The sequence below is a fragment of the Pyrus communis genome, chromosome 2, assembly GCF_963583255.1.
Source record: "Pyrus communis chromosome 2, drPyrComm1.1, whole genome shotgun sequence".
NCBI classification, from domain to species: domain Eukaryota; kingdom Viridiplantae; phylum Streptophyta; class Magnoliopsida; order Rosales; family Rosaceae; genus Pyrus; species Pyrus communis.
In genome coordinates this window covers 31,280,124-31,307,707 of record NC_084804.1, presented here as the reverse complement: position 1 = coordinate 31,307,707, position 27,584 = coordinate 31,280,124, and the positions used below count along the sequence as shown (strand labels likewise).

Genomic DNA, 27,584 nt, shown 5'->3' with positions numbered 1-27,584 from the left:
TTCTTAGTTGTCTTGCATGTGAAACACAACAGTTGCACTTGCTTTACATTATTCGATCTGTGTCGTTCACATATTAAGTTTAAAAATTCGTTACACACGAAGAGGCATATTGAGAGTATAAATCTCACGTCAAGTTAAAAACCACAAGTTGAATCATACTAATTCTAATTATACAATTCAATCACCATAAAAATTGGGGTCAAGGGCCATGGATGCATCTGTGCTTACTAATGATCATAATGCCCACAGATACCAAGTACGATTTTGTTGGATTTTGACTGGTCAAGTGCCCGAGAAAGTTTCCCTAATACGGTTTTACCTCATTAAATCATCAAGCACTGAGTTAATTTGGCGCTTCTGTATACTGTTATAGTATAGGACTGATTTCTGTCTGCAATCCTCTATATAGAGGTCCTAAACATCTTCATGTGCGAACAAAACTGTGTAACATTCTTTCTTTCATTACGTAATCATCGGCTCAACGAACAAAGTGTTCGTGTAAATCATCTTCAGTCATGAATTAATACACTTTGTTGATGTGAAATGAAAGTGATCTTTCCATGTTGGTGGTGACGGTGGAGTTGAATGTGAGTCGCAGAGGAAAGATTTTAGGTGCTTGGCAAACTCCTTGGGCTTTTCCAGGTTCACAGCATGTCCTGCGTTCTTTATAACGACTAGTTCCGCACCTTTACCTACATGACTATATATTTCAAACCAAAATGCAAATAATTAGTTAAGAGAAATGAAAGATCGAGCAATGAGGAACTGTATTATTATATATATCCATCAGATTTCTCATTTACCTCTTTAATCTGTACCCCAGTTCCACCGGGAATATCTGATCTTCTTGTCCCCATATTACCAGTGTGGGCTGTGTTTACAATGGAATAGTACATAAGCATTGAGCATTATTTATGAAAATTTCAAGGCCTGTTGATAATCAATTTATCTGTAAAAACTAGAATTAAAAATTTGTTTGAAAACTATTTCAGTTTTTAGAAAGGAAAATAATAAACAAACACCTATGTTAAATTATGTTCGTTGATTTATCTAATTCAATCTCCATAATTCAAGAGGGGTGTGATAAATACAGCTCCTACTAAAAACCAAAAACCAACATCAACTGTTTTGAGTATTCAAAATTTGCCTTCTGAAAATTAAAAATAGCTACCGATTAAATTTTTACGAACTAAAAACTGAAATGGTTATCAAACAACTCCAATTAAATAACTTCAAGTCTACATAAGCAATAAGGGGAGAAATAGTCACCTGTGAGATCTTGGGTAGATCAGACAGCTTTCTCTCCGTTAGTATAGCCCGGATCAAGTCTCTCTTCTCTTCTACATAGTCTGTACACATGACCTATAAAAATATTACAGAAATTTATGTTTTTTTTTAGTTGAAAAGTATACTTCAAAAATTCAGCTAATAAGCATGTGCAGAGTAGGAAAATAGATTTAAAGGCTGCTTACGTACATGAATGAAATCCGCGAGAAAAAAGGAGGGCAGACCCTTGGCGGGCTTGAAAAATGAATACCTCATCAATTCCTTCAGCTTCTCTGGAGTCTGAGGCAACAAAATGCTTGCAGCCTCATCCAAATCTGAAACCCTAAACAACCCTTCTTCCATATCCTTCTCCTCCAAGCACACCCCGGCGCAACACAGCGCCACCCTCTCTACCATCTCCGGACACTGCACAGCCACGTTGTACGCCACAAAACCACCATAGCTTATCCCCACCATGCTCATCTTCCCAACCCCATGTGACTTCATCAACCTTATTATGGACTGTGCCTGGAACGACTCTGTACGTTCCAGGCGTGACGTGTAAGAGTGCCCAAAGAAGAGGAGATCGGGCACGTACACATTGAAGCGGGTGGTGAAGTGGCGGAGATGCTCGCCGTATTGCCACATAGCATTGGCTCCAAAGCCGTGGAGAAGGAGAAGGGTGGGTTTGTAGGATTTGGGGGATTTAGGCACCCAGCAATGGATGGTGGTGCCGTCACCCAGATTTGTTAAAACTGAGCGGAGACCGGCATTGGCAAAATAATGCCGATAAAACCAATCAACGGAAGCCGTAAAGCTGATACGTTTCGGAAGCTTAAGCGGAAACATAATCGATCGAAAAGTTTTTCTGTAAGAAATTAAACTATGGGATTAATTTAACCAAAACAATTAACACAAAATTTACGTACAAATGTTGCATGCATGGAATGTTCTTGCTAGGATATGGAAATTTGTATGAAGTCAATATATATACACACAATTATACACATATATAACTAACCAACTAATGTTCTAGAAAGAATGCTTTTGGTGATGAGATAACTGAATTATTTAGTTGGAAAGCACAGAGAGGCTTAACTGATATATTCCTCATAAGCCACAATGAAGGAACCAAGATTTCGGCTATATAGAACAAGAATAACAAGGGAAATTAAGGAAAACGGTGACACGTCATCACAAGAAAGTAGAAAAGCTCTAAAACATTGGTTGGCCAAAAGAGGTGGAAGCTATGGACCCGTAGGGTGCTTGTGTGTACGTAATTAAACTACTATTTATGTGTATGAACCATGTAATCCCAAAGTGCTATATGTATATATAGGGATCATCAAATATCTGAACCAATTGTGCTATTTTTGTGTATGCAACTTTCACATATTTGGCAAAAACATATTGTTGGAATTTTCGTTTGGATGTACAAAGTGTAAAAGTTACATATATAGAAAATATATGCAATTAAATTAATTTTCATCTTTTTTTTTAACCAAAAAAGGGTAATTAATTAATTTTTCAAAAATCCCTACTTTTTCTATTTTTGTCCCCCTTTACTTGTTGTATGAATGATCTAATACTCGTTCATACTGTTACTAATCATACATGCAACTCAAAAGGAATTTAGGAATGATAGTGCAGAGAAAACAACGAGTAGAGTAGAGGCGGGGTTAAGAATTTATGGTCAATTTTTTTAAGGATAACACAAGGGAGATTAAATTTATAAACCAGGGTTGTAAATTAAATGATGTGTCATTAATAGGAAATAAGCACATTACTGAATACTTGATAATCCAATCATCAATAACCACATCATTTGATTTACAAAATTTATTTTCTCTAACATTATCTTTTTCTAATATGCATGCAAGATTAGTTGTAGGGGAAAAGAGGGGACACGTGCCCTCTTTCGTTTCTAGAGTATTGACAAATATGGCAGGGTTCTTCCAGAGTGTGGTTAATTGTACTTGCAGTTAAATTTACCGACGGCCAGTCAACAACCATATTAACCATATACTGGCAATTGTAAGTTTGCAATACCAACAATATCGATAATATATCTGCATTTAACCAGCACAATTAACCGTATTGTAAAAAATCTTTGTATGGTAAATATAGATACTAACAATTTAAGAAACAAGGGAGAATGAAATTCGAACTTGAGTGTAGACAGGAGAGTATAACTATAGCCAACTTGGCTATGTTGTCATGGCCTCAGTGGCAGTTAATTTGTTCGATAACTATTTCGTTTTCAATTTTCTACATTTTTTTACAAAGATGTACAAAAAAAAAAAAAAAAATGGATAAAATGAGAGTTGGAGGAGTGAAAAAAGCATAATTGAAGGGATAAAAAAATGTTAGACCAATGAAAAAAAAAAAGGAAACAATCTCAAGTTGCTTTTCAATTGAGTTATTCTTTCATACATTCTCCTTCATTACTCCCTCCCTCTCACGTTCGCACCCATGACCCATCTTTCAACTTATCCTTTTCCAATATAATTTCACCTCTATCCCTAACATAAAAATTGAAAACTAAAGACAATGACAAAATGACTGCAATACCGGCCTTAACAAATTGCATTAGCATCACATTAATTGTCACTGAATGAGTGATTTAATCTATGTGCAGCACAAATTTCGAAGTTCATACTCATCCAACGGCAGTTGATACGGCCTTCATGGCTTCATGTTTAACAAGCTTTGAGTTAATCTTACACCTGTGATTGCGGGAGCGCAAGCTGCAACGCTTAATCGGATCCGATCAATGAACTTGTAACAAAACAATTCTGACCGAATGAACTTCTATGTCCTAAAAGTAATAAGGACATCAACTCTCTGTCTGAATGGTCTAAAGTCATCAAGAGAATTAAGGGTCAAAACAACACAAGTAAAAAAGGATATACTATCTCAAAAATATACTCAAAGCACAGAGAATCGCCAATTCTGTTAACGTTAATCGTAATTTTGGCTATGAAAAACATAATAAATCAGGAAAGCGAGTGAAAACTGAATGCAAGTGATGATGAACTCAGACTAGAGTCTAGACAGAACCAACGTATCTGTATAATACTAAAGGCTATTAAGGCAGTGCTTAGCAGAGCTCACAGTCAGGATAAAAAATTTGACAAAACATCTTCCACCAGAAAAGAAAATTTTCTTCATTGATCGACAAAGGAAATTTTTAACAAGTACAATATTGGCTCTTTCTTTTTCCCTATAACGATTTTTCTGTGAGACAAACAAAGTATGCACTTTTCATTTCTCAAAAGGGGATGATATAAAAAGTATGTAAGTATATATAGGGCCTCTCAACATCACTCTAAAACAGATTAATACAAAGATAAATAATATACACATAAGAGGAAATAAAAACTTGTCGCAGCCGCTAAACAAAGAATCACCTCTCTCAGTTTTCTTCTGCACGAGTATTGTGCCACATAATTTTTGTTGGCAGGGACTCAACTCAGCAGTTTCCTTAGTCTTTTTTCAGCAAGACTGGCAACCTTATTTTGAGGTTCAAGAACAAGGGCATGCTTGAAATCTGCAAATACCAAACACGAAAATAAGAAAGAAGCTAAACCAACCATAACTACTGCATATTTTTGTTTTAATCAAACTCCGTAACTGTATGTTTCACATGTAATCCTAACACAGGCACACTTTAACTTCCAAACAATATTTGACATAGCATGAAATGGTATGACTTCATGGATAAGGTCAATGGAATATGTGACATTCAAAATAAGCCACCAGCAGAATACATTTTCGATTAGCATATTTGACAAAGGATTGGTGTGGGTCAAATTTCTTACTTTAGATAGAAAACTAGACATTTGAAAAAAGTGAGAGCCAGTTTGTCTTGTGTTAGGTTTATTTCATGACGTTTGGGTTAATTTTGGGTTTTAGCATCATGAAGGTTTCAAAGTTTATCTATTTAAAGTATTGTAACTTCTCTTTCTATTTTATCAGTAAGAATACGCTAGCTTTCACAGTTTGTTCTATTGGATTTATTTTTACAAAAGTGGATGGCACTAAACATGAGATACTACAAATTTTTACTAGGACTAGACATCACCAAAAACACCTTCCTTTCCCAAACCCAACTTTATGAATTCCCTTTCAACCACTCGTCAAGCAAGAGGAATGGCAACCCAATCAAAAATATGTAATGGTTTTAATGATTTTGATGCAGATGACAAGAGGTCCATGCTCCACGGTGTTCCAATTCAGTCGCAATTTTTGTGGATTTGACCACATTTTCAAATAACAAAAGGTTCTAAAACCATCTCTATATTAAAAGACTGGATCCAATTCACAAGTATTTACCCAACAGAAATGCAGATGGCTTAAGGCAACTAACTAGGAGGGTGACCAAACATACTAGAATGGATCTAGTATTCCATTAATCAACGAACTGAGAAGACTGCATGACTACAGAAGTAGTTCATCTTATAATCATACAATTGAGCAAAAGTGATCATACAAGATATGTCATAAATGATATATCACAGCAGTGTTCATAAATGTTGAAGAAGCAACAGAACGCGACAAAGCATATGAAATTTGGGTTCTGACCTTGAGCAGCCTCCTTATAACAAAGAAGTGATTCTCTAGCTGTTCCACGCCTAAGATATGCCTTCACATTCTGCAAAAAAGTCAAAAAGTGAAAAGATAAAAAAAGGTCACAGATATTGAAAAGTTTGTATGGTTTTGAAGAAACAATCTACATTCACAACGATATACACAGCACAAATCTGTTAGAAGTAGGGAGTTGGCCCTCATAAAGTAGACATACTCAATAAAGGGTTGCAAGCAATACAAGAGATTAGATAAAAACAATTACGACTGAGCTAAACATATGGATCAACTATTGGCCTATCACACAAAGAACTATCTGTAAGTCATTTCAGTAACCACTGTCACTTCAATCCCTAGTCCACAACCTTTCCTGTTCCAGTCCTGACACGTGGCCAGACTGACCAGAAAACGTGAATCAACTACACTGATTGACATGAAACTTGTGTGGTCAAATTAGCCTGACATGTAAACGATATGTTCACTACCATGTGAAACTTAGAACATATAACTCAACCAATTGCCATTCATTGGAGAAGCCCAGAATTTTATGAATCTGTGATGCAAGGCTTCAAATTCTCTGTGAGATTTCTATTCTCAACACAAGTAATTTAAGAATTCAGTTGAGCCCAAATTTCCACCTTGGCCAGGAGTGTACTGGGGAGGTCTATGAATTTCATTGACTAGCTTGATTGGTAATTTTGGATCATTCTATTGAAAAGATTCTCCTGGAAACAGTAAGCGTTGAAGAGTAAAGAACCACAATCAAACAAATGAAACGAATTACCAGAAACAAATAACTCCTAATGATACTTGCTCATCCACTTTTGCTACCTTACTCCACTATAGAACACTGTTGAACAAAGGAAATCCCTAAATTACATAGTGGTAACATAATACTGTTGAACAAAGCAAATACCTAAACGACTTAGTGGTAACCATCAGGAGGAGGTAAATTGAACTCCAACTGCCCTTTTACTAACAGAATTGGTTACAATATAACATGAAATGGTTCGTAGTGCTTCGACCAATAGTTATAAAAACAAAGAGTCTAAAAATATAAATGCAATAGAATGATTTTATTACCTTTTTGTCAAGTGATATTGCCTTGCTGCAGTCCTCTTCAGCTTGCTGGAAGCTGCATGATTGAAATTGATAAGCACATAGATACAAATGCAATGCAACAGAAGGAATTGACAGATCAGATGGGCATTTCTTACCACCCCAACTCCAAGTAAGCAGCTGCGCGGTTGGAGTAGTAAGTTGTGCTCATCATGTTCAATTTGATAGCTTCAGTATAATAGTTGACAGCCTTATTCCATTGCCTTCCCTTAAATGCAGCATTTCCCTGCAAAAAGTGTACACATAGAAATTGATATAACAAATAATACTAATTGAAACAGTGATTTCAAAACTCTTTTGCTGGTAGAAAATCAAATTAACAGAACTAAGCAAAATATTCGACAAACATAGCAAAGGGGAAGAACGACACCCCCTGATCTTTGACCCTTGTCTCAATTTTGTTCATATTTTATGCGAATGGAAAATGTGACATTATGCACACTAAAGGTTATCGTTAACAGGAGAGGACGAAGATTCAGACCCAATACATCAGTCTATAAAGGTGGGAAGTACCATTCATGTAGAGAATGCAGTTGCAACACTGCCAGTGTAAAGATGACAAAAAATAATAAAATATTGAAGAAGACTCGACAAAATGAAGCATTGAAAACTAAGATGAAAAGATTTTAGCAGGGAACAACCTTCTCTTTTAAGAGTTCTGAAGCATCCATGTTCCCATTGGTATCTGGCAATGGCAACGAATGGGATGCAATGCTGACCTTCTCCTGAACTGAAGAGTACATATCCAAGACTGTATCAAGGAGAAATTTATCTACACCATGGAACGCGATGAATGACACAGAGATGGGGCAGTCATTGTGCTTTCCCACTGGTACTGTAACCTGGCCATGTGCAAATATAATCGTGAAAATAAGTTTCAAAGCTACAGATACTCAAGGATAAATGTGAATGTTCAGACTTGAAAGTACTCAGTTACCTGACAGCACCCAGACATGCTGGCAATGCTTGTTAATGCTAATGTTCTATCATTAAACTCAGATGACCCCCCTTTCTTTGTATTCAGCTTTAATGGAGGATCTGCGATTGTTGGAATCACTAATATTCCATCATCCTGGGGCAGCAAGAGGTTGTAAGAAATAGAGATACATAAAATGAGGTATTGTACATATAAACAATCGGTTTCACAATAAGGCAACCTCAATATTTTCACCAAATAATCTTGTTCAAAACAATTTAAAATGCAGACTCTGCAGGAGTACTGGAGCTGCAGCAGTTATTCCCCCTTTTCTGGTTTCAGAAGAGGGAGGGGTGGGAGGAATAACAATATAAGGAAGCTCAGGTTGTTGAATCTCAACACGCCAGTGAAAGTAGACAAGAAAGCTACAGCTGACCCACCTCTTCAATATTTGTATAATTTCAAATTTTTGGCCAAAACAAATCAAAGGAACAAACTTAGCTGACTTGTACATATTACAAGGTTGGAGAGATTCTCAGATATGTTAGCCAAAGTTATTAAACTGACAAAGGTTTCAAATATAGTTCCTATCTCTAATAGTCCAACCGAAGCGATACAGGAAAGAGAAAAGGGAGAAGCCAAGAGCATCAAAGATTATCCAAGTTGACTCCAAAGTAACAAAAATCTGGGAGTCACTTTACTACTACTTAACACCAGTGAAGTAGATAAATCGATAGAATGCCAAATGAATATAAAAATTTGCATAGTGTTGGGATACCTTTAAAAGACTTTGAAGGGCAGCTCTCATCTCAGTCCTTACTTTATATAGGGTTTTCATGTTTTCATTTGTAGAGTTAATTGCTGCACGAACACGATCTGATACATCTGGCCCTAGCTTTGGTTTCGCTGATTTAACCCATTCTTCATGATTGGTTTTGAATTCACAACTGAAATAAAGTTGTAGATGTCAAATTAATAGAGAGCGAGAGAGAGAGCTTGTCAAATTTCCTTTCCCATAAAGGTAACCCAAAGGAATTTGAGAAGATTTAATTGACCTGAATAATCTTAGAATACCTCTGTATCAAAAGCATCACAGAAGAGAGAGCTTTCAAAGTAAATACTCCATTTTGATGTTTTGTGGATTCTTCACGAAATGCTTTTAAACTGGGTACATTTGAAGCAATATACTGACTAAAATTCATATGCTTTGGAGGTTGGTCTGCAGAAGCAGTAAAAGAAGCAACTTCAACATAGTTATACTTGGTTTACTTTTTTATGAACTCCCATCCCATTATGACAATAGAGAGATTGCATTTTACCATTGATATATGAAAGATTAAAAGAAAAGGCAATCACTACGGAGCCGTATATGTGTGTATGTGTGTGTGTATATTCTCAAGTGAGGTTACTTACACCCAGATAGATGTTCAATTGCTTTGCTGACAACATGTACTGTCTTCTCAGTAGGAATTTTAGGAAGCTGAAAGAGATCATCAGCAAAAATAAGGCGTCTCGCCCTTTTAGGTTCCACAGAATTCAGTTGAAGCAAAACATGTCCAACACGATGTAGAATAGATGGATCGCAGGCAAAAATTCCTAAAAGACAACAACAATATCAAATTAAAGAAGATGAAAGAAATATAAAAGAGAAACCATAAACAAGAAATTATTCCCAAGCATACCAACAGCGTCTAAACTCTGTGAATTTGGCAAAACTCCAAGCATAGATACAGCCCCATGAGACGGTCGGTACCCAATGACACCACAAAATGATGCTGGAATTCTAACACATCCAGTTGTATCAGTACCTATAAAAGTATAAGAACTTGAAAGGATCAGCCGATATTATAAAGAAGCCAAACCACGAGGGTAAGTTTATAAGTCCAGGATCACATAGTTAGTCCGATTTCAGTGAGCAGGTGACTTGATACCTACAACCTTTATTCATTGCGACTTGAGACGAAACATGGAAAGTGTATGAATCTAATTCTAAAAGATAAGGCAAAATTATAACCAAACCAAGAGTAAAATGAAGCAGAAATTCTGCAAAGACAGTAAAATGAAGTAGAAATACTCAAAGAAGCTTACCAAGAGCAAAGTCAACAAGACCGGCTGCAACAGCCACGGCAGAACCACTGGAAGATCCTCCCGGAATGTGAGATTGTAATTCGGGATTCACAGGCGTTCCATAATGCACATTCTCACCAGTGATCCTGATAGTGATACAAACAACAAGGTATCGAAAGGTCGTTGCTTTCATTTATTCTTAACTGTTTTCGCCATTTAAATTCAAAAGGGAATACAAAGTGACAGAGAAAAATGATCAGTACCCAAAATTGAGCTCGTCCATGACGGTGTGGCCAACGCAAGTAGCCCCATTTTTTAGCAGAACCGTCACAACGAACGCCGTCTTGGTCGCCGCTTCATGCGTTCGCGCCCAATCGGGACTCCCAAACCCCGTCACATAACCCTTCACATCAAATCTGAAACAAACCCACCAACCCATAAACCAAATCAGAAAGAATCACAAAAAAATAAAAAAAAATATTGCTAGTAAAAGCAAAATAACAAGAGAGAGAGAGAGAGACATGTCGGAGATAGCGAAGGAGAGGGAGGCGAGGGGTTGAGTGGCGGCGGGGAGAGGGGGCTGAGGGAAGGGAAGGAGTTGGAAGCGGGGCTCTATAAATGGTTCCGTTCGGCGTCGTCTTCGGCGGTGGGTCTCGGCCAGGACCACGATCCCTGCGACGGTGAAACCGATAACGATCCAGGTTTTTGGGTTGGAGGAGACATTGGCCTTGATCGCCAGCAGAGGCTGGGGGTGAAGCTTCCACATGATCAACGATCACGACAGGGACAGGTCAGAGGTCAGCAGTGAGCCCAGCAGTGAGCAGCAGCGAGGGTTTTGGGGGGTTTGGGTTTTGGCAGGGTTTTACATTTTCACTTTCATTTTATTAACATTTATTTTGTTTGATCAGTAACTTGTAGTTTAATGGCGACCGTGGGTTTGACGCGCGATTACTCTTCTTTCTTCTTTTTCTTTTTGATTTTTTTTCCTTTTTCTTTTCTTAGTTGCAATGTTTAACATTTCTTCGATACGGTCCATGAAATTATCTAAAAAATGAGAGAAATATATGAAAATAGAGGGTTAATATGGAAATACAGGGTGAAGTCTAAATTTCACCTCATATCGAAGAAAGTCTTAAGTTTAGGTTATAATCAACAAGTATCGTCGATATTTCTAACACATCTATTGAAATCTGAGAAACTCTTATATTTCGTCCAAACCAATATTTGACAATCTCAAAAGTTTTATTTTAAATTTTCATCATTTCCATAAAAAACAACTGATATTTGATATATCCATCTTTATTTTCATAAGTTTGCATATCGATATTCCATATACCGATATTTCAAACACTGCTCAGTTGCTAGCTACTTGCTATCGAATGGGCCGGTGAGGTTTCAAAATATCATTATATAAGTAAAGAAAGTGACGGACCGAAAACAAAAGTAAAGAAAGCTACAAAAATAATCATTACTAATAATTAAGTTAGTTCAATTTGAAAAAAAAAAAAAAAATCAAATGAACAAAACCTTTAAAAAGTACAACATTGAAGTTTCACTTAAAAATGATTCTTGGTGCATTCTTGGCTGCAAAATCATTAATTAAATTGTAGTTACAAGGGCCACCAAAATACTATTAAATTGCTAGAAAAATAATAAATGATATAAACTAAATATCATAATCGATATAACAATTCATAGAAAAATTAATTCATCTTATGCGGTAGGTTACAAGCCCGAATAAAGTAAGAGGGGAAGGGCGTCACGTAGTCGTTTTGCACATTGAATCCCCATGAGAAAAATTGGTTTCAAGTTATAGCAACAGCTAACAAGGTCGTGATAGTCCATAAAAACAATTCTAGCCACATGCTAGGCACGGTGGCAAAATTTGATGTCGGAATACGAATTGGATATGTTGTTACTGTATATTCAATTAGCTACTACATATGGATTACTGAGATATGCACACTCATTGATATGCATCTTATCTTAGTGCATCTATGGTTGAGATGCATGTCCTGAACTTTGGTCCTTATCAGATCCAAACCGGTAGTTCTTAGGTACGTATTGCTATATCTCCCTCTTTCCAACCCTTTTTTTCCTTGATTTTTTTTTTTTTTTTTTTTCGTTCCTTCTAGTGCTGAGAGACAATGGCTGGTTGAGATATTTTTGTTTAGGAAGTAGGTAATTTGGCTGAGGCGTTTGTACCCAAGACCTACTCAAACGCACGGGGAATGGTCTGCCCGGAATGCGGTGATGGTCCTGTAGATCCAACCAACGATTCCAAGAAGAAGGGATCTACCGTGAAAGATAACGAGAAGAGTAAGAGGATGAAGGGCGAGTCGTCTCATGCTATATGGAAAAGTGAAACGGAAATGCATCTTCGACAGTAGTTTGACCAGCAGATGTTATCCTACCTGGAGCAGCATAACATCTTTCAGGTTTTATGATTTTTGTTTTGGTTCTTTTATCTTTCAATAGAGGTGACCGCTCCAGTTCATCGAAAATAATTGAAACAGTGATCACAGCAGCTGGCCGTCACCTGGTCGGGTTTCCGGAAGGTCCGAAGGTGACCTACTGGTTGCCTGAACACCAAGTTACCTAAATCCGTATCTTTTAAACGTCCCCAAATGCCACCTGGGGATTTGTCGCCTTGAAAGATAAATTTAAGAGACACGGTTATCTCATGTTGTAATAACCCTGAAATTTGTCACCTGCCGTTAACTCCTCGGGGTAACTCATGTCCAAAGAAAAACCCTCAAATTTTCAAAACTAATGTACATGTGACATTCGTATATCTACATTCAGCTGAGTTGGTTTCAGCAACGTGTTCTTACTTTTGAGCTCAATTTTAAAACTTTATTTCCGTAACTTCAATAAATTTAGCATAGAATATAACTTAGGTGGTGATCAAAGATATGGTGATGTGGTGTATTAGAGGCCGTTGATTGACTTTATATCTGTAACTTAAGTGAATAAGATGGTGCTATTCAGACATTATTCTTTATTTTCTACACACTTCTCTTAAATTTCGATAGTCGGATTAAATGAATTAAAGATAATCAAATGACATACATTAATAGAACAACGTGGATGTAAAATTAATGTGTGGATAGCAAACACCAAAAGGAACTTGGTGCTTCGATAGTGAGCAATGATGGAGTGATGTGGTTTATAGGAGGCCTTGGATTATTTGGGTGGTTTAGATGCTATTTAGTGCATGCAGACCAAATGGTGAATGCACGCACTTAAAAATCCAGATCCGATCCGGTGAGGAGGAGTCCGTTGCGAAAGCGACGAACATGGCTGACCCACACGTGGCCTAACCCATCGCCGTGTGGCCTAACCCATCGCCGTGTCCTAGTTCTCCTTTCTCCACGTGTCATTTCCCCTTGGCACCGTCATTTTGCCAACTTTCTCTGCATCTCCAGACAGAAATCATATTCCAATCTAATTAGTTTCCTCTGTGAATAGCAAAATAGAAGTAAACATAGTCTGTTTGTTTTGTTTGAGAGAATTGAGAGGTGGCGGTGATGATGATAGCCAGGAAGGGCTTAGTGTTTAATTACAGCGGGTCCGGTGGAGGTGGCGGTGGCGGTGGCGGTGGCGAAGGCGGAGGCTTACAGGATTGGTGGAATCAGGACCAGAAACAATGGGGGAGTGGCGGTGGCAGCAGCAGCACTTACTATATCTTGTGTGCTTCTTATGGATTGGTTTCCCTTGTTGCACTGGTACAATCAACAACATTGTTATTCTCATTTTTATCATGTTTTCTTTTTATGGAAGGAAAATATTAATTAGCGAAGCTGGCTATAGCAACGTGCTCGAATAATAATAATAAAAAAAAGATGATTTTCAGGTACAACTTGTGCGCATTCAGTTAAGAGTGCCAGAATATGGGTGGACAATACAAAAGGTTTTCCATTTGATGAACTTTCTAGTGAACGGATGTAAGTTTTTAATTTATTCATTTATTCATTTTTTTTTTTTTTTTGTTAATTCATTGTATAAGCTTTTTGTCTGAAAACCAAAACGCATTTGGGCAGTGAGGGCTCTCCTATTTGGTCTCTTCAAAACTGTCTTCCTTATTAAACCGAAGGTATGATATTATATTTGTGATTTGCACTCCTCAATTATTTATGTATAATTTTACACACACATACATATATAAATGTTGTCCTGTTCTAGGATTATTAAATGTGTTTTTCGCGAGCGTATGGACGATGCTTTTTCTAGTACAAACGATATTCTAAGCTAATCTCTACATTAAGGGGAGCGGTGAGGGTTTGAACCTGGGACACAATGGCCTAGTGACGAGTGTATGATGTTTAAGTAACAATTTTCATATTTTTAGGACTTTTAATATTCCATGGAAAACAATAGTGATTCACGAGGATGTGAAAATTGTCTCACCTAATAGAGTTAAGAAACCTGGCAAAGGCTTATTGCTTTTAGGGCAGAGCCCCAACTTCTTTTCATGCTTAGTATGGAAAAATATACTTGAAAATGCGTAGGTCCATCAATTAAGTATGTTCGAAAATTATAAACAGGATGTGCAGGGTCTCCTTCTTTCATGGAACGTAGCACAGGAATACATTTCCATCTTCATCATATAGATTTTCCCTTATGAGTTTGACTGGTGAAATATGAACCTTCAACCTTGTATAAGTGTATAAATTTATCTTAGAAAAAAGTGCAGCTTATCCAGTCAGAACGCGAATACTGAAGAGTTGTAGTAGTAGTATTAAGATGATACATGAAACTTGTACGAAAATCTCAAGTATATTGTGCTTGCTCTCCCACATTTTCAACCACGTACTGCATTGTTTAGTTTTTCTCTTCTGTATGGTAAATGCAATGATAACGTACGTATAAGTTTCTGTCTCTCCCGCACTGTGAAAATAGGCTTCGGGCTTGACCAGGCTGATATTTTTAGATTTGTTGGAGCAGTTAAATTAGAAATGCATGATAATGAGCCTTCAATAGCACTGGTTTTGTTCTCCAGTAGCATGCATCATGTATTATACTCTTCACGGGTCATACATCTGCAGTTCTAAGATTTGAAAGTGGAGTTCGATTTATTGTAGCTTTGATCCCTAACATCACTATGTTTCGATGCTTTGCAGTATCTTGATATATAACTTCTTCTGATGACACTGCCTCATTGTTTTGTAGGCTCTTGAAATGCTACTTATGGATCTTCCTGGACTTCTATTTTTCTCCACGTATACATTACTTGTCTTATTTTGGGCTGAGATCTATCACCAGGTACGTATACCAACTTTTCTTTGCCTTCGATTCTGATGTGAAATAATCACTGTTCCCCATTAACTACTGTCATCTAATTCGTTTTATGACTTTTTTAGGCCAGAAGTCTTCCAACAGATAAACTTAGACCTGCATACTATGTTATAAATGGATTTATATACTTCGCACAGGTAAGTCAAAACGATGTATTTCCTGTTGAAAATGGTTGGACGCAATGTTGGATTAATTTTATTTTGCTGCTACACTGCGGGCATCACTGTTTCCTGGTCATTGTGTTATGATGATAGGTGTGCATTTGGATTTTCTTGAGATTAAGCAGAAGTCCTGTTGCTGTAGAAGTTGCTAGAATCTTCTTTTCAGGTCAAAAGTCGATATTATATTAATTTTTTTGCCTTTCGTTAATTTATTTCCCTCTAATTTCAAGTGCTTATCAAACATTTGTGCAGTTTGAATAATAAGTTCATTGCAGTAGGCAACTATTATCCCTAGTCAGCGCATGAAGTCGACAGTGACTTCATTTGCAAAAAAAACTATTATGCAGACGGAAAAGCTAAACTATATACGTTTATGTTCATTTTGTTTGCAGTTATTTCATTTTGTACTGCTCTGGGATTCTTGATATATGGTGGAAGGCAAGGACTTTTGTCAGCTCTGAGAAAGCATCCAAGTTTTTTGGACTTTAATTTTATTCTGTTTTTAATAAAACAAGTGTTTACTTTGACTTGTTTATCACTTTAGGTTGTTTATCATGCTAAGGCACTTCCCCATTGAGTCAAGAGGACGTCAAAAAAAGCTGGAGGAGGTTTGTGCTTATATTTTGCTCATCAGTGGCAGTTTTCAAACGCAATTCTTGCAATTTGTGTTAGGAATCACGGTTCCTAACTTATTCACGTGGCAGGTTGGATGGGTCACAGGCATTTGCTGCACATGTTTCTTGATAAGATGCGTTGTGGTAAGTCCTTCTCAATTGCAAAGCACATGTAACCAGAAAAGTTATTAATTTCCAAGGACTTCTTTCGTGATTGCATTCCAGCTCGCAGCTTCTGCATTTGACAAAGATGCAGATGTCGATGTCATTGATCATCCCATCCTCAACCTTGTTTATTACATGGCAAGTATTAAATCCTGAACTTTGGAATTTTATATATTGCTGCTACCACAACGCGAGTTTCATGTAGTGTATTTGTCTAGCCACTGTAGTCTTTACTTCACCGGATCATCTAATGTACCTTACCTATATCTGTTTCACACTTTGGAAGGGACTTCCTGGGTGAAAATATTAGAATCTATCGCCCGTAGGGAAGGACCAAAACCTCGATGGACTACTTGTGTCTTTGACTGCTTCTTATATAAGCGCTTTTATCTGTCATAAATTATTTTCACTTCTTTTGGCAGTTGGCGGAGATTGTTCCATCAGCTTTGGTGCTATTCATCCTGCGAAAGCTGCCCCCAAGACGTGTTTCTGATCAATACCAACCCATAAGTTGAAAGCTCTATCTGCCGCTAGCAACCTATTCAGGGAAAGGAAGAGGAAAAAAGTAGTACTCTTAAGAGGAGAGCCTCGTTCCTGCACGGTTAGTGCTTCCCTTGGTCGCGTATCACCTTTGTGTGATGACAGGATGTTTTAAGCCAATACTGAAACTGAATTTGTTTGATGATTGTGTGAACTGCTTCAGTCAATTACATGTATATTCCGTACTTAATATTTCTCTTGTATTCTACTTATTATTTCTCCTGCATATGCTTTTTTCTAGCAATGGGAAAGCTATCTATCAACGCCCTCTAGAATTCAGCAAGAATTATGCCGGTACGTTCAAACCGACTAGTTCCCTCTCGTAATACAACTTGCTTTTTCTCATTGATGGGGAAAGAATAAACATAATTTAGACCGCGCCTCATGGAAACTTCAAAAGGAACCGGGTTAAAATTCCTAAACTGGAACGCGGTGGTTGACGGCATCGTCAGTGAGAGACGTCGGGGGAGGCCTGGGGAAGAGTTAACCTTTCTGTTTAACACCCCGCCACCTTGGAAACTGCTCGGCTAGAGGTAGAATCTAGAGACTGGAAGAGCACCGCACGCGCGTGGTGTCTAGTGGGCCTCCGGTTAACTTCTCTGTTTAACAGCCCGCCCATTCTAGAAACGGCTCGGCTAGAGGTAGGCTCCAAAGTCTGGAAGAGCACCGCACATCGCGTGGTGTTTAGGGGGCCTCAGGGGCCGTTGAAAATACAAAGACAATTCTCTCTCTCTCTCATTCAGTTCAACTTAGAATATTTGGACGTGCACAATGCTATCAGAATCCAGCAGCCCGATACGCATCCAATTCGGTACCAGATTTCAATGGATTGGGGGCATTATTTTTATTTCGACAGTATCCGCCGGTCTGAAATCTAATGTTTACATGCTGATTTGCCAAGCTTAGTCATATGAAAACATTCAGGTTATAAATAAATTAGCGATTACGAAGCTTTATTCAACGTCCTAAACAAATTGTAACGAGTATACACACTACACATTTCCCCCCACTGGGGTGAAAAACATACATAAAATTACAACTACATTCAAATTCTGTGAGGAGGAGTAGGTTTTGGTTGTCCTCACTACACTCCCGCCTGCTCCTGCAGAACGCGGAATATCGTAAACAATTCCCTAAGTTCATTAAACATATACACAGATGAACCAGGATCTCCAAACCAGTATAAGGATGCCAGTCATGTGTAATGTACAGGTCGAGTAACTCAGAGTCGGCTCAGTCAAATGCTATAGACATGAAAGTGTCATCATCCAACAACTTGTCAATATCGATTAGATCCTCACCACCCTCGGCCTTTTCTTCTGATCCCTCGACAGCCATACCACTTACCTGCCGATAGTCAATAACACGCAAAACGTGTTATCAAAGTGGATTGGTATTGCTTAACGGTTCCATTAATCGTCTAATAGTAAATGACACAGCGACATCCAATAAACGTATATGTTTTTTTGTACAATGAATTCAGACACAGCAAGGTAGAAAAGGAATATTTAACTTTAGAACAGAAAACTGAACCAAAAACAAACACGTTAATTAGCACATCCTTATGATCGACAAGAAATGCAAACATTAGCGACAGAGGACCATAACATAGTATCACTAAACTATATCTAAAAATGTCATCGGGGTTCACCAAGAACACAAGTAAACTAACTAAAGACAAAATGAAGCGCAATTGAAAATTCGGTCCTACAAAAAGTAACTCAAATAATAAGACTATGAAAGCAAAATGCACCAGTTTAGATCCATCAATACCTTTGTTTCACGGAATCCTTCGACAACATTTAGCAGTCTACGGTATTGAGCTCTTCCCTCTGGATACTGAACCATAGACTTTACCCTAGTGAGTGCTTTTTGTAACCTTTCCTCTGTTTGTTTTCTTCCCTTCTTAAGAAAGTCATAATCATCCTCCTTTGAGGGCACAGGTTGTGGGCTCGGAATCTTGGCAACTGCATCTGGTCGGAATCCTCGTAAACCAGTCCCCTTACGTCTCCAACGCAAAATAACTTTCTCCAGAATTCCAACTGACCAGGTGATTGCCTTATATTGTTTCCTTACCTGGTGTCCTCTTACATGGGCCTTTATAAAATGACAAAATGGGAAATTAGCATTCACAGCCGTAGTAAAATCATTCAGAAAAGTAATAACCAGAAAGATAAAGAGGGTTTTTCAAAAGTTCATCTCGAAATTCATTTTACTTAACCGCTGCAAAAGTTAACGCATGGGAAATGGAGAAAATATACAATTAGGAGCCCGCTTGAAATCAAATAGTTAATAAAAGCGGAGAATCAGACCGGGATCCAGTTAAACCCTAAGTGGTCCCAAAATTAATTCCATCATTTGTCTAAGAAAACTAAAAGTATTAACTTTTATATGCGAAACAACCCATGGTCAAAGTACTTTTATCGAGAGCTTTATATAGATCACTTGTGCCACAATAAGATTGGTTTTTTTTTTTTTTTTTATGATGCAAGTATATAATGATAACAATAATAACAAATAATAATCAACAGGAAAAAAATTGTAGCGGACCTGGATTTTAACAATTCTCTGGCGAATTATCAGGAATTCTTTTCTTTTCTTCCAACCACGAAACTTTTTCTGTATCTGAACTGCAGCAGTATGAGCAAACCCATTGACCGGTCCCACCTTGTGTGATTTGGAAGTTATGAGTGAAATTGCTCGCTCATCCGGCATTCCCAACTCATCAATGTCATGCTCAATAATTCGTCTCCTCTCAAATGACTGCATCCTTAACATTTGCTGTATACGATCAGCAGCTTGGGTAGCATTAGTTACAGCAGTAAGTGAGTCCTTCAGTGACAGTGCATCGGGCATATCACCGTAACTCACAGGTGTAGCTATCCGTTCTGAAAAAGTTTTGACAACTTTTGTTCCAGGTATTTCTGCAGCACTATCTTCCTTTGCATCATTCATTTTAAGGGATTTAAAGTAAGTGGTCAGGGAAGACTCTGCGAGGAAGCCTGAAATTCCTTTGTGACTATTCACAGATGCCAGGTCTGCTGGTGTTATACCCAAAGGTACCTCTGGAGACGGATCGGTCAGTGCTCCAGGATCTGCACCAAGAGAGACAAGGACTGCAACTGTCTGCTCTCTGAATTTGGCATAGGTTCAGGAAATAAAAAACAAAAGAGTAAATGTAAGGTGTTGGAAATTTGCAAGAAATTTATAATGGTTAAAGATAAATGACATATATAGCTCAGAGCTTAAAAAGTGCGGGTTACTATGAAATCACTAGTTAACTAGTGGCACCTACTCCATGTCTCAGAGAAAAAAGTCAATTGTCCAATGGCATCCTCATCTCACATATTTTAGATGAGATCAAGCTTTGCAACAGTTATGGTAAAACAAACTTGGGATGCTTTAATGGGCTCCGAGGGAAGTGTATAAGCCAAGTCCCTTAGTAGACAACATAGGTAGAGAAGATTCAACAGAAGCTAGACTAAAATAAAATGGAAAGGGTTCTGATGTCCTTGCCTGCCATAGAATGCAGCCCAATGAAGGGCAGTCCATCCATTAACATCACGAAAATTGATACTAACTCCCGCAGTTACAGTGGGTTTTATGGCCCAATTGTAGGAAAGGGCAGCTGCTAAATGTAGCACACCTTGTCCTTCAGCATCTAATACACTTGGTCCTTTACCATCTTCTATTGCTTTATAAAGGAGCCAAGTGTACAACTTCTCTTTCATCAGCTTTATAAGATGTTCCATCCCTTCATTTTGGAGCAAATAATTCACTACTGTTGGTTCTGCTGCATGTAAATAATCCTCTTCCTCCTTCAGTGATATGATTTTACTAATTATGTTTCGATTCTCCTTAACACCTCCAAACAGGTGACCTGAAGGGCTGACAGATCTCAGAGACAGTAAACTCTCAAGACGTAAGTGAAGATGCATTTCGTATGCAGTGTCATTGGATATATCTGTCATATCTAAACCTTTAGTGGAGCCCACTTGATAATCAAACTCTCTTACTTCACTACAAGCTAACCTGTTGGAACAAGTTACATAGAAGGGGACTTGCCCGGCACTGTGAGGTGGAGCAAAACAGAAAAGAACTCCACTGGCTAAAACCTTTGCTGGAACTTCCACCTCCCCAAACATACAAGACCAGCTGTATTGTGTTACCTCCTTTTGACTTACCAAGAATGTTCCAAAAACCAGAACCTGTTTCACATTAAGAAGAATGAGATGACAACTAACACATCGGGAACATATACAAATAAATGACAACCATCAGATCTACATTAGACATGTCAACATATTCTGTAGCCCTTTACAAATAAATGGAGACAATATAACATTTGATAGTAGCCTTACTCAATTATTGAAATTGAGTTGGAAGACAGATACCAAAGAACATATATAACAGTAAAACTGATTAAGTGGGAACAGAGGAGAAGCAAAACCAAAATATGTATAAAATCTCAAGTATAAAAGTAATAGAAATTAAATAGGCGGTTTCTTTCTTTTCTGCTCCGTGAGTGGTACATGTTAGTATTGCAAGAAGTCCTAAGCACAATGTACAATGTCTAACTAAAAGTTAGACTTGATCAGAGTAATCATGCTTATGGAATAATGGCATGTTATAAAATACATTTTCATCAAGGAAATTATTTTGGCGCAAAAACCATCTCTAAGGATGCATCCTAGTGAGCATCTGACTAGATATATTTACGTGGCAGAAACTCAGTCCAAGATACCAGTTACTATTTTTCTTCCCTATTTTGTACCTCAATTTCAGAGTCTGTGTACGCCCACTTTGGTGAAAAATCAACTATGCTGAAAAGCTGGTCCTGGGAGATAGAGGGGCTCAACGAGGAATCATCAACTACATCTCCACACTCAGCAGTGATCCATGAAATACCAGATGAGGATTGCATCTGCAGATCATCTACCTCTCCAAGTTCCTTGGAAACCCACCTAGAAAAGCTGTCAACTTTCTTCAAACCCTCTTCTCGATCTAATAATTGCTGTCTCAAAGTGAAAGCATAGTTGATATTCCCATCTTTAGGAACATCATGCTCAGGACTTGATATGATTAAACATTGAGATTCTGCATTTGTAAGCTGTGCTTGAAGGTTGTCCTGCACAAGCTGCTCATTTCGTTGATTGAGATAAGCACTACCAAGGTCTGGAGCATTGCTCAGATTCGCATCAGGAGTTCTTTGCAAATTCATCGACTGATCCAGGGACCACTCAGGCAACTGCAGTGAATTGTCTCCCAAAGGAAACTGGATAAAGAATGTGACAATTAGAAAATTAACGTAATTCTTATTTCATAATTTGAGAAATCCATGCTGTTTATAAGATACAAAAAGGTGACAAATAAATATATGTAGCAAATCAGAGAATCCATTGTTGAAATCCCGCAAACCAAAAAATGAAATTAAAATTGTTGAGCATTCGGTTACCACGCAGAGATGCTCCTTGTTAATAGACCAGGTTTTTTACTGTATACTTGTATTATTGTTTGAACCTTATAAAATTCAATACCTCAGCCCTTTTGGATGTCTATATATAAAACAATAAGTAGTGATGCAGTTCAATAAAACATAAAAACCCAGGGCATACACATGGAAGAAGCATTGCACCTCATTTCAGCAATTATCTGTATCAATAAGCCCAAATGATATAAGCTAAGGAGCACGCCAACTACAGATTAAAAAAAAAACCACAGAAGCTATTAAATACCTGCCAATTTGTTTGCAATGGCAGAGAACTCCCAAACTCCTCCTTTAACAGGTTATTCCCAGAAGTTTGTTGTTCAAGGGGAACTCCAGTAGAACTAATTTGGGTGGAAGACATTGATGCATGAGAAGTTCCATCGTGGAATCCCATTGTGCATTGTTCCAATATTTCTTCCCAAGATCCCGCACCAAGTGTTTTTTGAGAATCAATCACACTAGTAGAGTCATCAGTGAAACGACATTGATCTTTGTCAAATTCTGGCCTGTATACTCCATGAATTGATGACTGGCCATCATGATTTTCTGATAAGATTGTAAAATCAAATCACCGTGTTACACCACATAAGAGGTTACTCGATGAATCCATTCAAATGAAGATAAATAAACAGGCAAAATCCCTTCCCCGCACCCCGCGAAAAAAAGAGGAAAAAAGAAGAAAGAAAGTGCATTACTTGAACTTGAATGCAGTGAGAGATCAATCTCTGCATTGTCCACGAGAGGACCATTCCCCATTTTTGGTGACTCAAAAACTGAGTGAAATAAGGAACTCGCTTGGCGACTATCTCCTGCATCAACTCACATGTTAAGTGGAAGATCTTGTGCATATTTAAGAAGTGCGCGAGTTTCGCAGTCAATTTGGCATTATTATATACATCATTTCCCAAATGAAGACCATATATTCTCGACCCAAAATAAGAGAAAAATGACATGTAAAAGATAACCTCTTTTAATAAAGTCAGAGAAAAAGAATACCGGAATCAACATCTTCCCATGATGATGTAAGGGTGCTGCTTGGGCTTGCATAATCTGTATATCCTGAAGGTGCTCTGCCATTGCTATTAGAGGGGCTAGAAGTCCAGGGGCTGCCCCTTTGCAGATCCGGTGCAACCTCATCATTCTCTCTTATGCCTCCTGCATTTGCCCTATGACCCTAATAACAAAATAACCAAAAGGTAAATCACAAGCAAATATATTTTATGCATAAAAAATTTCAGAAAGCACCAACAATAAAAAAGTATGCACAGGTGAGATAAACTGGTTTGAGAAACTCAGACAAATTTCAGTATTGACTCTGAAAAAACTTACACTCAAATGTCTTAACGTCAAAAAAAATGCAATTTTGAGAAAGTACGTGGCCAAGGTCAAATATCTGAACTGTGCAAGGCATTTTTATCATGCAAACTGCAATTGTGAAACTACTGGCCCTCCTCTCTTTCCTTTGCACCTTTTTATTTTGTACACCCCCTCTATTTTCTATAAACCTATCCTTCAGATCAAGATTTCATGAGGTTTCACCCCTATTGTAATTTCTGTCTTTCTTGAGAATTGAAGAATTACAACAATTGCTGCTATTTGGAATTTTGGATCAAGTCAACCGCAATGCCATTCCAAATCAACGTCCATTTGGTTTTTTTTTCTTTTCTTTTTCAAGCCACTTAGTACTGTTCCAGGTCTTCCAAAAACACCGTATCAATAGTTCCTGAGCCTTGGCTTATGTTAAAAATGGTGAGCAGGGCCAAGGGCATATACTGCGTCAACTTACACCAGTACAGAGAGAGAGAGAGAGAGAGAGATCCAAGAAAATTATATAAATAAATATATAGTATTACGCCAAGAATGTGGCTCAATCAACATCTTATGCTTTACAGAGAGGTCAATGATTGGAACTTCGAAATCCAACTAGAGTATTATTTTTACATGAAGAAAAATTGCAGCCCTGCTATTAATTCCTTAGATTAACTGTTAGGAAATAGGAAGACTCAAGAGAGTAGCATGATCAAGTACTTTAACTGGATTAAAGATGGTCTAAATAACATAAACAATAAAGGAAATGAAAAGCAGATTAAGAACTAGGAGGAGGATAGTAATACCTTTACTTGCAAGTAATGAACAAAAACTATGTGCATTAAATCCCTGCACATTGAACAAGTACACAAAATTAAAAACAGAAACCTTGAAAAAGAAAAGAGAAGTTTTAAAAAACAGAAAACTGTAGAAATCTAACTGTATTTGTGCATTCCGAAAAGAAATATAAGCATAAAAGTTTGGATCTTTATGGAAAGGCATGAACAGTCCAATGTGAAATACATGATTTTAATTACCAAACACAGTGTGCATCTAAATATATAAATAAACGTCTATAACTCAGACTTACTGCTCAAGCATCCAATAGCAGCGCCTTTGAAAACTTTCATCATCTTCTCCATGGGCATAGTAGCAGTGTAGAACATCAACACTGCCAACCTGAAATAAACTGAAGAGTGTTACCTCACAGACTCCAGTAACTCTTTCTTGAGTTTAATGATTTCAATTATTTACATGAGTGTCCTTTCAGGGCATACTGAAATAAATATCATCTTTAGCAAAAATTTATTACAAACACTCAGAGTCCAGATACCTTTAGCTTACCTTTAGCTTCTCATGGGCCTCCTTCACAGTCTTGCCGTCTCGTTTCTTCCTCCAGTTATGTCCATCCTTTCTAAAGTATCTCAGAACCTTCCTGTCAAAAAGATAAAGAGAACCACCTGGCATGGTGGAAAAAGTTCCACACCAGAATGTTCTCTATGTGTAAATACTACAACTGAGACAACAATCATAATCACATTTTATGTACATAAAGAGTACATAAAAAGCTACATCGGACTTTGCCTAACATGATCAAAGGGTTCAATAGAAAAGATACGAAAATGATATCCAGAGACTTCAGGGGGCACTCAATATGCTTTTCGCTAATTTAATTTAAACTTGGAAATGGGGATTCGAACTTAGGTGCAGAGGGGCAAGCTCGCTTTTTTAGCCAACTTGACTATGCCGGGGTCTACAGATAGCTGATCTGTAAAAGCCCTAAACAAATTGGTAATCTTTTTTTTTTTAAATAAACCCATTAAGAGGAAATGACGCAAACATGAGCAAAACATGAAATTAAACAAATATTTAGTTAATTAATTATAAAGTCAATAACCAATTAACCATACTAGGTGGTTTGTTCGGAGGCTCCGATGAGATTTGGAACTTCCCAAAATTGCTAAGAATTTCACAGATTTCAGCAGGGCGCAGCCATCGGTGTTGGGCTTCAACAAGTAATTGCTGAAAGTCTGCAAAACACGAACGAAATCAAACCAATCAGAAACTGATCGCATAGGAATTGAAATTCGAGATAATTAAGGGTTGGAAATCTGACCTAATCGAGGGCCCTGAGGGTACGATCCACTTTCCGCCATGGGAAGACCGGTTGAAGCCAAGGAAGCTGAGCTGAGCACAAATTGATTCAAACTACAGACAATAAAAGTTTGTTTAAGTCATCATCTTATGTAAGGAGTCAGTCAACACAGTAGAGATGGATGTACGAGAATTATATTTATATATTATTTTTCCTCCTTTTATTTGGATCATTTTTTCTATATTTATTTTCTTTGACCAAGTATGTAATTATAAGACCGTCATTTTCAATGAAGGGCTAATCTAATCCCAAAAATGTTAGGACTCCCAAAAAATGTTTTGGCTCCCCCTAAATACATTTTTTTTTTAATACAACGATATATTTTACACTAACGGGAGAATGAGTTCGGAAGTTACATAATGGACAACATAATATGGTATCAATAAATGCAGTGTATACACGTCACAGAACAATAAATGTTAAAGGGGTCTTTGATTTAGACCCAGTCAACACCTCATAGTTTAGAGAAAACTCAAATTAAATGTTTAGTTTATTACTGTTTATCGATTTTATTATGTTAGGGTTGAATGATTTTAGTGATGAATTTACTTTTTTAGATAAATAAGGAAAATGTTGAAACCAGATTCACGCACATCCAAGAACAGAAGCGAGTTCCATTTGAATTACCCATGATCTCTGCAAGAGGAGAATGAGGTTGATAGGGGGTCTGGTTAAATCCAGATCAGATTGCCTACATATCTCTGGGAAGAAGAATCAAGCCACAAGTGTAGTTCTAAGAAATAATGGTGTGATGTGCAATATATTGTGAATCATTTTTGGCGAATAAGCTATGGCTAGGCGTTAAGGAGATGGGTTCTCCATGGACGTGCCTATTCGTCAACAACAGCGTGTGTGCAGGATGAGCTCCTATTAGGCATAAAGAATATATAAGAGGATAGATGTATCTTCAATTGTGATCAATTAGAGAATCCAGAGAAGAGTGTAGAAGAGGTCATCTGATAAACATCCAGCTGTAGTACTTATAGAGACATTGAGAGTCCTTGTAGGAAGAGTAATTCCAATTAAATCGACATATTATCTTAGAGAGAACCTAGGATAAGATATCCAATTCTCCTAAGATTATGCTTACGATGCATAATCCCCCAGATATCATAATTTCACTAGAATTAGGGCTTCCTTACTTGGGAGATAAGTAATATATTCAATGGGCTTAAGCCTAGCCTGTTGGACCAAGGTTGTTGGACTACGCATCATGGGTTATTGTCATTCCGATCATTCTTGCCACCTGAAGTTCTACATGTCATGGTCGCACAAAAAACAATTTTAAAATCTTGACTAAATCCATTATTTGATCAAATTGTAGATTTTAATGTTTGAAAGCTTGGATCCATAAGAAGTAACTTGTCAGTCATAAACATATTGTTGAGGTAGAATAAAATGTCACTTAAACAAAACAAAAAACAAAACCCAAAAATCATCAACACATGGACGCTTAGGCTTGTCAATTGAAACATTATCAATAGGTAAGCTAATTATATCTACACCACCTACGCAATACGTATCAAAACTTATATATCAACATTACTTACACATTCAGTGTCAAATTCATCCACATATACCTACACATTCGGTGTCATACTCATCCTCATTATCTATGAATAAGATTCGAATATGCAATTTTTTTTTAGCCAAAAATTAATTTGTTCCACATAAATAACATTAAATTAGAAAAATGATGGTTGGCAAAATAAAATAAAATTATAGAGGATATAAAAGGCATGAAACAAAGTGACATATGAAAACCCTTGCTATTAATTGACATTATCATCTTACTATGGTAAGTTTTTTATCATGAAAATATAATCAAAGAATGTGTATAGCTTTCCTAAAATATTCTAATAACGTTAAGTTGATATCAACTTTTCTAAATATTAAACAA

At 37.3% G+C, this 27,584-nt stretch overlaps 4 protein-coding genes across 6 annotated transcripts; 1 reads left to right on the top strand and 3 right to left on the bottom strand.

The window, feature by feature from the left end:
• Window positions 1-204: 204 nt before the first annotated feature.
• Window positions 205-2,128, bottom strand: LOC137722942 (uncharacterized). Its single transcript, XM_068462076.1, has 4 exons — window positions 1,477-2,128; window positions 1,270-1,362; window positions 804-871; window positions 205-700 (listed from the first exon to the last, which is right to left on the bottom strand). Exons 1-4 carry the CDS (start codon window positions 2,113-2,115, stop codon window positions 514-516), a joined length of 987 nt encoding a protein of 328 aa, XP_068318177.1. The 5' UTR covers window positions 2,116-2,128; the 3' UTR covers window positions 205-513.
• A 1,546-nt stretch (window positions 2,129-3,674) lies between these two features.
• Window positions 3,675-10,822, bottom strand: LOC137726027 (outer envelope protein 64, mitochondrial-like). Of its 3 annotated transcripts, none has more exons than XR_011067581.1 (14): window positions 10,477-10,822; window positions 10,219-10,371; window positions 9,977-10,101; window positions 9,571-9,696; window positions 9,302-9,484; window positions 8,963-9,107; window positions 8,667-8,835; window positions 7,910-8,044; window positions 7,614-7,814; window positions 7,071-7,198; window positions 6,937-6,988; window positions 5,851-5,920; window positions 4,677-4,816; window positions 3,675-4,013 (listed from the first exon to the last, which is right to left on the bottom strand). XR_011067581.1 is itself a non-coding variant. In XM_068464884.1 (13 exons), the coding sequence occupies exons 1-13, from the start codon at window positions 10,719-10,721 to the stop codon at window positions 4,734-4,736; spliced, it is 1,815 nt and encodes a 604-aa protein (XP_068320985.1). In that variant the 5' UTR covers window positions 10,722-10,822; the 3' UTR covers window positions 4,410-4,733. The 3 variants fall into 3 exon arrangements, 1 of the variants encoding a protein (XP_068320985.1); XR_011067582.1 differs by having other exon boundaries at window positions 4,003-4,123; XM_068464884.1 differs by lacking the exon at window positions 3,675-4,013 and having other exon boundaries at window positions 4,410-4,816.
• Window positions 10,823-13,430: 2,608 nt separating this feature from the next.
• LOC137727027 (tobamovirus multiplication protein 1-like) lies at window positions 13,431-17,037 on the top strand. The gene is made up of 11 exons (XM_068465974.1): window positions 13,431-13,683; window positions 13,812-13,902; window positions 13,999-14,051; window positions 15,128-15,220; window positions 15,319-15,390; window positions 15,508-15,580; window positions 15,807-15,852; window positions 15,959-16,022; window positions 16,119-16,172; window positions 16,254-16,331; window positions 16,616-17,037. Exons 1-11 carry the CDS (start codon window positions 13,486-13,488, stop codon window positions 16,706-16,708), a joined length of 915 nt encoding a protein of 304 aa, XP_068322075.1. The 5' UTR covers window positions 13,431-13,485; the 3' UTR covers window positions 16,709-17,037.
• Window positions 17,038-17,642: 605 nt separating this feature from the next.
• On the bottom strand, window positions 17,643-25,790 carry LOC137725142 (calmodulin-binding transcription activator 2-like). Its single transcript, XM_068463731.1, has 13 exons — window positions 25,646-25,790; window positions 25,440-25,559; window positions 24,874-24,989; window positions 24,620-24,708; window positions 24,336-24,378; window positions 23,218-23,395; window positions 22,917-23,030; window positions 22,469-22,767; window positions 21,508-22,008; window positions 20,250-20,941; window positions 19,284-19,866; window positions 18,507-18,830; window positions 17,643-18,080 (listed from the first exon to the last, which is right to left on the bottom strand). Exons 1-13 carry the CDS (start codon window positions 25,683-25,685, stop codon window positions 17,967-17,969), a joined length of 3,213 nt encoding a protein of 1,070 aa, XP_068319832.1. The 5' UTR covers window positions 25,686-25,790; the 3' UTR covers window positions 17,643-17,966.
• Window positions 25,791-27,584: the final 1,794 nt, after the last annotated feature.

Bases quoted from the DNA above. Each gene is read 5' to 3' on its own strand.
- LOC137722942 (XM_068462076.1), bottom strand. From the start codon at position 2,115: ATGTTTCCGCTTAAGCTTCCGAAACGTATCAGCTTTACGGCTTCCGTT. The intron at 1,363-1,476 runs GTACGTAAGCAG...ATATTTTTATAG, and splicing joins TTCTCGCGGATTTCATTCAT to GTCATGTGTACAGACTATGT. The intron at 701-803 runs GTAAATGAGAAA...TGAAATATATAG, and splicing joins CTGGGGTACAGATTAAAGAG to TCATGTAGGTAAAGGTGCGG.
- LOC137726027 (XM_068464884.1), bottom strand. From the start codon at position 10,721: ATGTGGAAGCTTCACCCCCAGCCTCTGCTGGCGATCAAGGCCAATGTC. The intron at 10,102-10,218 runs GTACTGATCATT...TATCACTATCAG, and splicing joins ATGGACGAGCTCAATTTTGG to GATCACTGGTGAGAATGTGC. The intron at 9,697-9,976 runs GTAAGCTTCTTT...ATACTTTTATAG, and splicing joins TCTTGTTGACTTTGCTCTTG to GTACTGATACAACTGGATGT.
- LOC137727027 (XM_068465974.1), top strand. From the start codon at position 13,486: ATGATGATAGCCAGGAAGGGCTTAGTGTTTAATTACAGCGGGTCCGGT. The intron at 15,581-15,806 runs GTCAAAAGTCGA...TTTTGTTTGCAG, and splicing joins TGCTAGAATCTTCTTTTCAG to TTATTTCATTTTGTACTGCT. The intron at 16,332-16,615 runs GCAAGTATTAAA...TTCTTTTGGCAG, and splicing joins TCAACCTTGTTTATTACATG to TTGGCGGAGATTGTTCCATC.
- LOC137725142 (XM_068463731.1), bottom strand. From the start codon at position 25,685: ATGGCGGAAAGTGGATCGTACCCTCAGGGCCCTCGATTAG. The intron at 24,379-24,619 runs GTAAGTCTGAGT...TTCAATGTGCAG, and splicing joins TGCTATTGGATGCTTGAGCA to GGATTTAATGCACATAGTTT. The intron at 18,081-18,506 runs GTATTGATGGAT...GACTATCGGCAG, and splicing joins AAGGATTCCGTGAAACAAAG to GTAAGTGGTATGGCTGTCGA.